The following is a 14,812-nucleotide window of genomic DNA, read 5'->3' as shown; positions in this document are numbered from 1 at the left end:
AAGATACTACCATGAATACCAAGGAGCTTTCAAAACAACTCCGGGATAAAGTTGTGGAAAGGCACAGATCAGGGGAGGGGTATAAAAAGATTTCAAAGGCATTGAATATCCCTTGGAGCACAGTCAAGTCGATCATTAAGAAGTGGAAGGTATACGGCACCACCGAGAATCTGCTTAGAGCAGGCCGTCCTCCCAAACTGAGCAGCCGGGTAACAAGGGCATTGGTCAGAGAAACCAGCAAGAGGCCAATGACAACTCTGAAAGACCTACAGCGTTCCATGGCTGAGATGGAAGAAACTGTCCATGTGTCAACAATAGCTCAGGTACTCCGCAAATCTGGCCTGTATGGAAGAGTGGCAAGAAGGAAGTCATTTCTGAAAAAAGCCCATGTAAAATCCTGCTTGGAATTTGCAAAAAGGCATGTGGGAGACTCTGAAAAGATGTGGCAAAAGATTCTGTGGTCCGATGAAACAAAAATGGAACTATTTGGCCTAAATGCAAAGCGTTATGTCTGGCGCAAACCCAACACAGCACATCACCCAGGTAACACCATCCCTACTGTGAAGTATGGTGGTGGCAGCATCATGCTATGAGGATGCTATTCATCGGCAGGGACTGGGAAGCTTGTCAGGGTAGAAGGCAAAATGGATGGAGCTAAATACAGGCAAATGCTTGAGGAAAACCTGCTTCAGTCTGCAAAAGACCTAAGACTGGGACGGAGATTCACCTTTCAGCAGGACAATGACCCCAAGCACACAGCCAAAGCGACACTGGAGTGTCTTAAAAACAAGAATGTCCTAGAGTGGCCCTGTCAAAGCCTGGACTTGAATCCGATTGAGAATCTGTGGCAAGACTTGATCCCCATCCAACTTGACAGAGCTTGAACAATTTTGCCAACAAGAATGGGCGAATATTGCACGATGCGATATTCCAGATGTGCAAACCTGGTAGAGACTTACCCCAAAAGACTCACAGCTGTAATTGCTGCCAAAGGTGGTTCTACCAAGTGTTGACTCGGGGGGGTGAATACTTATCTAACCAAGACATTTTCAGTTTTTTTATTTTTCATAAACTGTTGTTTCACAGTAAACATTCTCTTGCCTCGTCAAAGTGTTGAGTAGGTTGTGTAAGTCAAAGGAAAACAAATCCCATTTAAATGCATCAAGATTTCAGGTTGTAACACAACAAACTGCAAAAACGTCCAAGGGGGGGTGAATACTTACTGTAGGCACTTGTAAACACATGCCATGATATGTAAAGTCTGTATTTTATTTTAAAATAATAATAAAATAATTGTACAGAATCTCATATATATGCATTTCATTTCTATAATTATATTTGTCAATATTCATGTTTTAAACAGTTTCACAAATCTACTTGTACATGTCCAATAAATAACTAATATCGCTTCTGTTCAAATCTAGTGAAAAAAATTAATATATATATATATATATATATTGCAGTGCGGAGAGAAAAGACATCACAGCCTGCTTCAGAGAAACTTGTAAGACATGAGAAAACGCTGTAAATCCGATGTATTTCACATAGTTATATTAGAATATTTATTCATGTGTTTTAATATACTCCACGACGCTTTCAAATTAGACTTTACATGTAGAATCTACACAAACTACTCCACATTGATAAACTTAAATGCATATAGAATATAAATAAGTAAGATTTACAGAGAGAAACAGATTAATCTCAGTTGCATAAGTATTCAACCCCTTTGCTACTGCAGCCCTAAATCAGCTCAGGTGCAGATGATTTATTTGACAAAATAAGTGAAATGGTTTCGGCCTGTGTGTACTCCAAGTGGATTACCTTGTAGATAATTTCCCTCGGTATATAAAGACTTTCAAGCTGCAACTCACATAGTGATCCAACAAAGCAACCATGAAGACCAAGGAGCTTACGAAACAAGTCAGGGATAAAGTGGTAGAGAGGCACAGAGCAGGAGAACGGTACAAGAAAATTTCAAAGGCGCTGATTATCCCTCTCAGCACAGTGAAGTCCTTCATTAAGAAGTGGAAGATGCATCATACCACCCAGACACTACCCAGATCAGGTCTCCCAAACTGCAAGTAGGAAACTGGTTTGGGATGTCACTGTGAAGCCAACAATGACCTTGAGAGATCGGCAAAGCTCTGTGTCCGAGATGGGAATCAGTGTTCACACATTAACAATAAGCCGGTCCCTACACAAAGCTGGCCTGTATGGACGGGTGGCAAGAAAGAAACTATTACTCACAAAGCCTCATCTTAAAGCACATATGGAGTTTGTGAAAAAGCATGTAGATGATACTGCAAACACGTGGAAAAAGGTTTTGTGGTCAGACGAGACAAAAATTGAACTTTTCGGTCTAAATTCCAAGCGTTACGTCTGGCGCCAGCCCAACACTGCACATCACCCAGTCAACACCATCCCAACTGTCAAGCATGGTGGTGGCAGCATCATGTATGGGGATGCTTCTCTTCAGCAGTTACTGGGAAGCTTGTCGGGATAGAGGGGAGAATGGATGGTGCAAAGTACAGGTGAATCCTTGAGGAAAACCTGTTTGAGTTAGCCAAGACTCTGAAACTGGGGAGGACATTCACATTTCAGCAGGACAATGACCCGACGCACAAAGCCAAAGCCACACTGGAGTGGTTGAACAAGAAGAGGATTAATGTTCTTGAGTGGCCCAGCCAAAGTCCTGACTTGAATCCAATCGAAAATTTATGGCGAGACTTGAAGAATGCAGTCCGTCGACGATCCCCAACAAACTTATCAGAACTGGAGCAATTTTCCCATGAAGAATGGGCAAACATTTCACCATCCTACTGTGCAAAGCTAGTAGAGACCTATCCAAAAAGACACATAGCAGTAATTGCTGCAAAAGGTGCTTCTACCAAGTACTGACTTAAGGGGCTGCAACCAGTAAATTTCATTTTTAATCTTTGCAAGTTTTGCTGACATTTAACCTCCTCCTCATATAACAGTGTTGAGTTTAACCACTACAGCTTTGAATAAAAAAAAAATGTTTGAAAAGCTGTACATACATTATTTCTAATTCAACAAAAAGTGACATTATTGGTAGGGGGTGAATACTTCTGTAAACCACTGTATGTAAATAGAAATACCGGTGCTACAAAGATGCCTCAATCACTTCCAACACACGAGGTGCTTCGTCCCAGGAACAATCAGTTGAAAAAAAAAAAAAATTTGTATGATGTTTCCACTACTGAAAAATGAAGATGACAACTCTCGCTTAACGAAAAACTTAAATCCCAAAGTGTCTCTCAATTATTCATATTTTATTTAAGAACAAGGTAAAGGTACATAAAGCTTACGCGTTTTGACATATTGTCTTCATCAGAACATGTTAAAAAATGGACTTCATATATATACATACATACACATCATATGACAAGCAGATCAACTCTTCTGTTATAATAAACTTTTAATATGTTCTTTCAACAATAATTATTTTACTTGTATAACAGTTTAACTTTAAATGATTTTATAAGATGTATTAATCTAACTCAGATACTTCAATATGGCAGTCTCTTATAAATTGTAATTTTATTTTACTCCATTGGTATACACAGAAGGTAAGAGGATAATTTTATTTCAGCACCTGCTTAGCAGCAAATGCAACCTTGAATATTAAAACTTAGGACTGCTCATACATTTACTTAATGTATTAGGTTTCTTATTTATTTAAGTACTTTAGTTTTTTCTTACTATAATCAAACATTGTTTGATTTGCTTCTGGCATATTAACTCTGTTCCATAGTTTGCCATTCTGCTCTCACTGGATCAGAATGTTTTAAGGCTCCGAGTCTAATTAGAAAAGATGCTTTTGTTTGATAAGGGAGGTTTGGAACTTTCAGCAGGCCGGCCTGACCTTACATGCAATGAACTTCACACAGGCCTTACACAGATCTGTTAATAATATTTTCTACTGGTTTTACATTCTTTAAAACACATTACAGTCACTACAATATTTGTTGCAGTTTCACAAATGTTCAATTTGTATGCTAAATGTTGTCCTGCTTCCAAGTGGTGTCAGTCTTTAAAAAAATAGTACCTGCAAAAACTTAAATCTTGTTAGCCGGGCTCCCAATATACATTCTCATTCCCATCTTCACTGGGCAAACACATTTTAACTAAATCTGGGTCCATCAAAGAACCGCACACCCTTGCAACAGAGGCCTTCCATGCAAAATGATTTAATGACTTTTAGCACAAAAGGGACGTGCCAGAACCACCTGTGACAGATTATAATGACATTAATAGTGACCAATATCAGCTAACAGAAACAGAAGCAGTATGAAGAAACAGAGTGCAAGCAGCACGAACTGTGCTGAATGAAAGTACATTTGAAAAACGTTGCGCTAGTGGACTGTGTGAGTGGATGGAATGCTGATTAAATAAGTCGCAACGTTCATGTTTATTTGTTCAATCCCAAATGATGCTGGAGTTGAAGACAAGCACATTATTTCAGTTTCTCGACACAAGAGCGAACTCCGTCTCAAGCGTTATGCGACAAACACGGATGCAATGCAAAAAAGGGAAATAAATACATTTCTTCATGCAAGTCTTAAGGAACAATTAAGTCCCCCCTGCTGTGACAGCGATGCTAGTAATACCTTTCCGACACCAAATCAGAGCAACTGTTTCACCTCTTCAGTTACTAACGACGCTCTGGGACACTTAAATGCTAGTGGTGCAAGCTTTACAGGATGTACATTTGTTTTTTGAATGTTATTTAACGAAAATAATAGTTATTTAAGTGTGTGATTTATAATATTGTTTATTGTTTTGTGTCTGGGGAGGGGGACACACGGGCGTGTTAAGAGAAGTTCAGCAGGACATTTTTTATTTCAGGGGGCCATTGGCGCATTAGCGCTAACACTGAAAAGCAATAACTTACTTTAACTTAACTTTGCTTCACAATATCCATGGAGAAAAACAATGTCTTGTTATATTGTTTTACTATTCCATGCCATAATCAGCCACCTCAAAACCGGAATATTTCTATACTTCACTGCGCAGGCCATCCAATCCGGAAGTAATTTAATCTTCTCTGAATATATAAATGCATATATATAATTATTTAAGTGGATTTTCCTGTTTATTATGTTTTTTATGTTGTTTGTTTTTAGGTGTGTATCCCTTTTAAAAAGTCCTGTTTCTTAATTAGTTGATGGGCGCACTTTTTGAAAACAGGATATAGTTTCCAGTAAGGGATTGGCCGTTGAGAGGAAACAGGTGAAGAAAAGGGTAGAGCATATGAGAGAGGGTACACAGGTTGTGGATTTGTTGTTTTTCTTGATTTGTAGCTATTGAGTGTTTGAGATACATTTGTTAATCAGGTTCTTAGAAAAAGAAAAACGCCAATCAATGGAATAAAATGGTTAAATACTTTGTGTGATGTTTGCCTATGAGACCAGCAATGATTGGTATGTATAGGGTTTGTTTTATCTTATAAAATATACTGCTTTTGTAGTTTTAGCAGTATTAGCAATAAAAAGTATGTCTCTGTGAGCGTACGTGATTTTTTTTTATCCCACGATATCGCGATATGGAAATTTATTATCGATATTGAACGATATCGATACCATATCAAAATATCGATTTTGGTGCCCACCCCTACTAAAATGTCTGCTGGTTTATCAAAAGTATATCTTACACAGACACAAATAATTACATATTTTTTAAACATGCAGAGTTTTTGGAATTGTTTTAAAATGATTAATTCCTGAAAGCTGAGGTGTCACTAGTATCTGAAATTGTTTGTGCTGTAATGATTAAAAAATGAAAAAAAATAAAAAATAAATAAATAAATAGTGAAGTAGAACAACCACTGAATCTTGATATCCGGCACATTTTTTTCCACTTTACATGCATGCAGAATGAATTGTGAAAGTATTAAGAGACCTTGCGTTTTCTGCACCATAAAGTGGGCTCATGTTGCCACGACATAGTGTATATTTGTTAACATGTTTGTAGCAGTGGCCAACTGATAAGGCCTAGCTCCTCCATGTTAAAAGTAGTTTTAAAAACAGTTAATTAAAAAAAAAAAAAAAAAAAAAAAAAATTGAATAGTTTTTTTTTTTTTTTTTGTTCTTTTGTTTTTGTTTGATTAAATGGGAATTTGAATGTTGTTGGTGTGCACTGAGAGATTTAATGCACCAACTGAAATGAGGATGTCCACATCTTACTCCTTGCATTTGTTACCCTGTTCTTCAGCTGACTGACTGGCTTACTGACCCTTTGTTACTGTTTCGGAAAGTAGTTGTCAACCCATTTGCTTTGGGCCATAGGGTATGTGTTGGGCCATTTAATAGTAGTTACAATGGATAAGAGATCACACTTTTTGTTTGTTTATTAGGATTAACCATCAAGACAAAATGGCTTACCATCACTGGTATTGATTTTAACAAACTTTGTATTTTCATGGAATGGAAAGTGGGTTTTGAAAATAATTATAAAATTAAAATATTTGAAGGGGATTAAGGTTGAAATTAAATATTCATGTAATCTTTATCATATACCCCAAAATACCTTTTTAGTCATGTCAAAACTTCAATTTATGAAGCTGAATCTGAAAATGCAGTATAAGATTCTATTAAAGATGCTTTTTTTTTTTTCCAGGCATTGGATCAAGACAGGACTGCACTACAGAAGGTGAAGAAGTCGGTTAAAGCAATATTCAATTCAGGGCAAGGTAAATATTGTACAATTATCAATCTAGTGATCTGTAATGGATTATTTTGCTTACACATGCTACTGCTAGCATCACTGTTTTTTTCACTGTTGGTTTTATCAGTTGCTCCAAAGCAATAGCACACCAGGTGTTCAAATATGGTCTAATATCCACGTGCCTGGGTTGTTGTCCCGAACAAGGCGAAGCCAAGTAGCGTTATACAGCCTAGACCTGCAGATTTGGGACCATATTTGAACACCCTCCAATGTATTACTAAAATTGCACCCCCACCTCTGCGCAGGTTGCAGTATCGAACACCATTTTGCATGCAGAATCATCATATTTAATTAATAAAAAGACTATGTATTGAATGGATATTAAAGGGTACATAAGGACCTTTTTATTTTATTGTGTTACATGTTCTCATGTGTTGCTACAACTGTTTACTTAAGGTGTGTGTATTGTTTTAATTATTATTTTTTTTTTTTACATTTTGACCACTTTTTTAAACTTTTTAAATTGCATTCCCTGTCTCAAGATGGCTTCCCATGTACCTACATGGACCTCTCAGAACTACATTTCCCATGGATTTACCAGTGAGCAGGAGGATGATGGGATGGCCCTGTAGATTTCAGATTTTATTTACTTTTCATATTGTCCTAAATACGTGTTTAATTATGCTGTAGTGCAGCCTGTAATTCCCTGCTTGAAAATGAAGAATTTACTGTGCATATTTGTTTTAAATTTCCTAAATTTAGCAGGTACCACTGCACTGAAAAATGTTTATTTTGAGAAAAAAGTATAGGCCCTATTTCATTTGACAACTTTATGCCAGTAAGTGAAAAGCTAAGCAAAAGAAGCAAGACACGCCTATCGCACAGGCAGGGTTCATATTTCTTCATTTTTATTTTATTATCCACTGCTGGGAATGTTCCCTTGCATACATATTGCACTTTTTATATTTTTACTACTGTCTATGTGGTGGATGGCTTCAATGTCAGACCAGGAAATGAATGAAAATCAACAGCAGACTGGGGTATGAATGCGCTGTTTGCACGTTTATTATAAATAAACAAAATCAGAGGTTTGAACAAACAAAAGAAAACACTTTTCTAAAGAAAAAAGGCATGTTGGCCAAAATAGACAGACAAAACACAAAATAAAGCACAAAATAAAATAAGTAATGTGCTGGTTTAAAGCCAGCACGAGTAGCAATTGCTTATAATTGTTTCTAGTTCTTACTATCTCGCTTTCTTTTTCCACACTCTACCCCAATCAGCCAAAGCTGCAGGTTTTTATATTGTGGCAGAGAGATTAACTGGCTCTTAATTAGCTAGTTTATCCCTTTGCCACATTCAGCACGGGGTTTCTCATGTGCGTGGTCAACAACCAGTTTGTTAGTAATCACTTGCTGTTGACCACACATTCTCAAATACACATTCAAACAATGACAAAACAGTGTATTTTAAATACACAAAACAGTACATTTAAATAATACGACTAATATAAAATAACACAAAACATAATATGTACTGGGTTGGCGAGTACCTCGTCACACTATAGAACAGCTTATCCAATTGTTATAAAACTTAGTTACAACATTTTTTACCATAAGTTTATTAAGAGTACTAGAATCTCGGGAGACATGGAGGAACCTGTTTTTTGTCTCTAGTTTTTGTCTCTCTTCCTATAAAAATTCACTAAAAATCTATTTTTTTACAGTAGCGTCCTTTTTTCAGAACACTCTGGGGAACATTATAAAGTACTTCAGAAACCATACAAACTTTTTTTAAAACACTTTTTTAGTATTTTTTATTATGTATTCTGCTTAGAGATACATGCATAAAAACGTGTTATTCTGTGACCCGAGGGACCTTACAATACTTCCTGAAAGTTTTGTTGAAAAATATTGATGTTTGGGCAGATTACAAGACATTGTTCGACCTGAGTGATTGCAGTGACATAATACACGTTTATCCTCAGGGTCTTTATAAGCAATAATGGACACTACTCTCGATTTATTTTCTCAAAATAAATATTCATAAATAAAATAATAGTTATTAATTTCATTATTATCGGTACTAAGGAAAAACAAATGTACCTGATCAGTTAGTTCATGAAATAGTATATGCTTATATCCACTCGTTTCTTGATATTTATAAATGTTGTAAAAACATAATTAGAAGTCAAATACATCAGATTTACAGTGTTTCCCTTTTTATTAGCCCTAACTAGTTTCTGTGATGTTTTGTTTCTGCTTTTGTCTCTGCCGGGCTGCTGTAAACTGTCTCCGCCCTTTACACACTAAATGCCCCTCGTCACAAAAAAAAAACTATCAGGAAGTGAACGTCAGTCACTCCCCTATTTCAAGCCTTTCTGCAAAGTACGGTGGCCCTGTAAGTCATCAACAGGAAGTGCTTTTTTATTGTGTTTACACAATCATGGTCCTAGAAGCCCACTTCAGTATGATCGTGTTAACACAATCTCGGTCCTTAAAGGGTTAATACCACATTTTTTACATAGAATTATTTTTTGTTTTTAACCGCTAATAACCGAAAAAAAAAAAACTTCTGCTGACCAGTCATCAATTTTGTGGAACTACGTAATGCGCTAGGAATGTCTGTGCATAATTTGGTTAGCGATTGGCTTAACGACCACGAAAAAAAAAAAAAAATGAACTGTAGTGTGATATACACAGGCGCTAATGGGACGTGAAACTAAACCTGTTACTTCTCACAATTCTTGGATTCAGAGACAGCCTTGCTCTTTAATGACAGTTGAACAATTGATTATAAACCAGTAAATTACTTAGTAACCGAAAACCTTATGTGGAGCACTGATTATATTGAAATATGTTTTTTTTGTGTCGAATGTATTTTGTAATAAGTGAAATTGTCTAAATAGATGGGGGATTCTATATGGTGCACTTTGGCCAAACATTTTAAATGTTTCTGTGTAGACAGTGACAATCTGCCAGTACAGTGACTATGCCAACAAATATATTTATAGTACAAATATGCATACATTAATGTGATGGCAAGTATACCATAAAATAAAGGTGCTCTACAAGAACACCCTTTTTGTAATGTACTGTTATTTCCAGTGATTTCTTGAATGCAAACACTTACTAACACAATTGTTTGTACATGTTAATAACACAGCAGGACTCTGGAATTTTCTGATCCAGCCCTATTGAAATGTCTGTGATTTACGGTAAAAGGCAATTAATAAATCACAGTAACTATTTGTGGCAAATTACTAACATTTCCAACCCTTTAATTGCTGAATTAGTCATTTTTATGCATTTCAATTATATGCATTATTGGGGCTAATATATCCCCGATTTCCGAACTGGTAATGTTCAAACACTGACATTTAGTGCAGTATATAAAAATATTGGCTAACCAGTATATAACCCAGGATGGGTTTACAAAATAAATAAAAATGGGCCAATCAGCATATAATACAACAAGTGCAATAAAAAGGGGCAGTTTTGGATGATTTCAAGTGGGAGCATATCTCTCTCTGTTACACAACTCATTTAAACCATTTGACTAAACTCACTCCCCATAACATACAGAATCCTTAGCCAATCACAGCTCTCTATGTTTGTGCTTGCTTATCTAAGCGTGTTTTTATCCTTGGTTTTCAGCACAATGCATACCTGGGAAATGCAGCTTCTTTACTGAAATTCACATAGTGACTCACTCAATTCTTCAGTAGCCAGAGCACTGACTTTAATGATAATTTTAATCGCCAACATTTTCTTTTAGGTCGCAAATGGTGACCAGATTTCTGCCACGCTGGTCTTTTTCATATATTTTAGAGGTTCGCACACATTTTAAGGTCATCTAGAATCTTGCAGAACAGTTAATAAAATCAATCTTCAGTGCAGTAAATATATTCTAAAGTTAGTCATCGGGCCACCTGCTGGCTTTAACACAGTGACACATGTTAGGAAAAAAGGGGAGATAGATGACCTAATAATGTTGTTGTGCCAGGGGAATCTATATCATAAAACATTACATTAAATCCATACAAGGTTGGAAAACTAATGAGAACTGTATCTTCACATTGTTCACAGTTTTTTGTCATGATAAAATGATGAAATGGAAAATGCTGAACTGTTTCACTGTGTGAGTTAGGATATTTAATTATAAACAGATGACCTGATAGCATGCATGTTTTTCAGTGCTTAGAGTGTCAAAGTGAAATAAATCGACACAATCCTTTAAAATATATTTTGAATAGTAGATCTTTTTTAGCCATGACTGTAAATAAAAACTACATGCCAAGATATGACCCTTCCTTCCCTCCCATAATGCTGCAGTTTCTACCAGTTTTTGATATTCACTAGCCTTGAGTGTACTGAATTTTTTGTTTAATCAAAGTATATATATATATATATTTTTAGCAACTCAACAATAAAGTTCTGGAAGCCCTCTTTCAAGAATTTATATATATATATATATATATATATATATATATATATATATATATATATATATATATATATATATATATATATATGTATGTGTGTGTGTGTGTTATATAGATATTATAAATTAACTCAAAAGCTATAAATATATATATATACACACACACACACAGTAAATATGCAATTCACACATTTTTTTAATTTCAACCTGTCATTGCTCAGTTCTAATAGGAATATTGCCTTTACAGAATCAATAATGGAATACCCTTCTATCAAGCAGACAGGGACTGGGCTGACCAACTTTGGGACGGTCAAGACCAGGAAATATGCCTTGAATTTACCCGAAACAATATTCGGATTGTCCTTCAAGACAGTGTTTCATTTTAAAGATACACATTTTGGAAGACCCATTTTATAAAAAAATGGGTCTACAAGAATTTTTAAAACTTTGCATACTGTATTTGCAGTTTGACAGAATTTGCTGAAAGTAGAAGTGTGCTTCTTAAGGTGATACAGTATCTTCTATTAAAACCACATTCTTGATGAGTTTTGAAGCAGTTTTCAGTGGAGCAAGGGTTCAGTTATCTTCATTTTTTAATTTTGCTTTAAATGTTTTTGTTTTACAGATCACATTCAAAATGAAGAGAACTATGCACAAGCTCTTGATAAATTTGGTAGTAATTTTATAAGCCGTGACAACCCGGATCTTGGCACAGCTTTTGTAAAATTTTCCTCCCTTACCAAGGAGTTATCAACTCTACTGAAAAATCTGGTAAGTGTTTAACACCTATAAAATATTTATTGTGTTTTAGATATGGATAAGACTGCGTCTCAAATACAGACTTCCTGTTCATTTAAAATTTTAGAAGTTCATATAACTCAATAACCGTATTTTATTATTTCAATGGCCTGGTTTAAGTGTTTCACCTTTTTGCCATGCTATTTTGGTAGTACCATTTTGGCAATTTGAGTTTACATGTCATTTTCTTTTAGCAGGAGGAATTCTCCTTCAAAAATCCTAATTAGTATTAAAATATGTGAGAGTATATTTAATGAATTTGGGACTGCTGATATCGTTCTGTTTTCTTAAACTAGGTTTAATATTGTGTTGAAGAACTGCAAGTGCAGCCTTCTTTATTTGGTCACCAAAAAAGTATAATTATTATTTTATTATTTATTTCTTTTAGCAGACGCCCTTATCCAGGGTGACTTACAATTGTTATAAGATATCACATTATTTTTACATACAATTACCCATTTATACAGTTGGGTTTTTAATGGAGCAATCTAGGTAAAGTACCTTGCTCAAGGGTACAGCAGCAGTGTCCCCCACGAACCTCCGGTCAAGAGTCCAGAGCCCGAACCACTACTCCACACTGTTGCCCTAATAAAACTTTGACAAAATGTTCTGTTTGTCACTCATCATATTCACATCGGCATTTATTATGATATACCGTAAAACTTCAAATAATTGCTGGGTCTCAAATAATCGCCTGTCTGTAATACGCGTCGGGTCTGCTGGCAAATATTGTAAGTAAACGCCAGGTCACTATTAAATAAACGCCAGATCTCTGTCATTGCCATTGAAGCTGAGGAATTTGTGGAGCTTGAGTGTAATGAAAATAAGTGACAGCGATGAAAGTGACTCAGGATTAATAAATAATAATAATAATAATAATAATATAAAACGTAATTTAAGGTAGGCCTACATAAAAACATAAGAACATAAGAAAGTTTACAAATGAGAGGAGGCCATTCAGCCCATCTTGCTCGTTTGGTTGTTAGTGGCTTATTGATCCCAGAATCTCATCAAGCAGCTTCTTGAAGGATCCCAGGGTGTCAGCTTCAACAACATTACTGGGGAGTTGGTTCCAGACCCTCACAATTCTCTGTGTAAAAAAGTGCCTCCTATTTTCTGTTCTGAATGCCCCTTTATCTAATCTCCATTTGTGACCCCTGGTCCTTGTTTCTTTTTTCAGGTCAAAGAAGTCCCCTGGGTCGAGATTGTCTATACCTTTTAGGATTTTGAATGTTTGAATCAGATCGCCGCGTAGTCTTCTTTGTTCAAGACTGAATAGATTCAATTCTTTTAGCCTGTCTGCATACGACATGCCTTTTAAACCCGGGATAATTCTGGTTGCTCTTCTTTGCACTCTTTCTAGAGCAGCAATATCCTTTTTGTAATGAGGTGACCAGAACTGAACACAATATTCTAGGTGAGGTCTTACTAATGCATTGTAGAGTTTTAACATTACTTCCCTTGATTTAAATTCAGCACTTCTCACAATATATCCAAGCATCTTGTTAGCCTTTTTTATAGCTTCCCCACAGTTTGAGAATTAATCTTTTATGCGGGACTTTGACAAAAGCTTTCTGGAAATCTAAATAAACCATGTCGTATGCTTTGCAGTTATCCATTTTCAATGTTGCATCCTCAAAAAAGTCAAGTTGGTTAGTTAGACACAATCTCCCTTTCCTAAAGCCATGCTGGCTGTCTCCCAGGATATTGTTACCATATAGGTAATTTTCCATTTTGGATCTTATTATTGTGTCGAGACTGTTGCATGATCTTGGTTAGCAGTTTGTAAATAACTTCTTTCATTTCTTTGAGTACTATTGGGAGGATCTCATCTGGCCCAGGGGATTTGTTTATTTTAAGAGCTCCTAGTCCCTTTAACACTTCTGTCTCTGTTATGCTAAAGTTATTTAAAACTGGATAGGAACAGGTCAACATTTGTTTTGTTCCGTTTGTTTGTTTGTTTGGCCAACGTGCCCTTTTCTTTTGTGTAGTTGTGTTTTGTTTAAATCTTTTATTTGTTTATTGTTTAGTAAAACGTTGAGAGCCGTAGCGTCTCAGTTTGCCCCGCCATTTCCTTGTTTTGGTGTTTCTGGTCTAACGTCACCTCTGCAGCCATCCTTGTCACATGCTTGCACAGAGATTATCAGTGAATCACAAGCCCCCCCTAACAGACGCTAGAGAAGCTGAACCTGGTCACTGACCATCTGCTGCAGCTGTCCAAGTACAATTGACAGTCTCTTGGCTGAGGCCTTGCAGCACTGATAGCTGCTCGACAGCAGCTTTGGCTCTCCCAGGCACGATTGCCTGATGGGGACAAGGCCTCCCTTTTGGATGCCCTGGTCACACCAAGCCAGCAGCAGCATCCCAGACCCTTCCATTGTGTCTTCTCCGCATGTGCCCTCTCCAAGCATGGTTCAATCGCAGGGTGAATCATCCACCCTTAGGTAGTATCACCAGACCTTCGGCTCAGGCTAGCACACCGTGTGGAACGGACGAGGAGTGCAAGGTGTGTGGCAGCCCCCTTGGGTGGGGCTACACATAAACGTCATGGAGCTGCAGGCAGTTTTTCTAGCCTTTCTAGTGTTGATCAAGACTGACAACACAACCGTGGTGGCTTACATCAAACACCAGGGCAGCCTGCGCTCGCCCCGCCTCCATCGGGTAGCCAACAAAATCTTATTGTGGGCTCACGAGCATCTGCTCTCCCTGAGAGCAGTACATCTGCCAGGAGCAGAAAACCACACCGCAGACCTCTTATCAAGGGGAGTCCCGTGCCGCTCAGAGTGGAGACTCCATCCTGAGGTGATGAGCCTGATTTGGGACAGGTTCAGGCTCATTGTACCCTGTGGTTCAACATTCTGGGGAACAGGGGTCTGCTGGG

At 36.9% G+C, this 14,812-nt stretch overlaps 1 protein-coding gene across 2 annotated transcripts in view; it reads left to right on the top strand.

Annotated features, from left to right (window-relative positions):
* The window catches only part of LOC117435781 (arf-GAP with SH3 domain, ANK repeat and PH domain-containing protein 1-like), a 208,580-nt gene that overhangs the window by 62,185 nt on the left and 131,583 nt on the right, over positions 1-14,812 (top strand). For both annotated transcript variants that reach the window (XM_059013767.1, XM_034059202.3), the window contains exons 4-5: positions 6,643-6,715; positions 11,759-11,904. In XM_059013767.1, coding sequence (XP_058869750.1) covers positions 6,643-6,715; positions 11,759-11,904 — 219 coding nt within the window. The remainder of the gene's footprint in view (positions 1-6,642; positions 6,716-11,758; positions 11,905-14,812) is intronic.

This window comes from Acipenser ruthenus, chromosome 3, assembly GCF_902713425.1.
Source record: "Acipenser ruthenus chromosome 3, fAciRut3.2 maternal haplotype, whole genome shotgun sequence".
Lineage (NCBI taxonomy): Eukaryota > Metazoa > Chordata > Actinopteri > Acipenseriformes > Acipenseridae > Acipenser > Acipenser ruthenus.
Note: the sequence above shows the minus strand (reverse complement) of the source record. Positions and strands in the feature narration are given on the sequence as shown.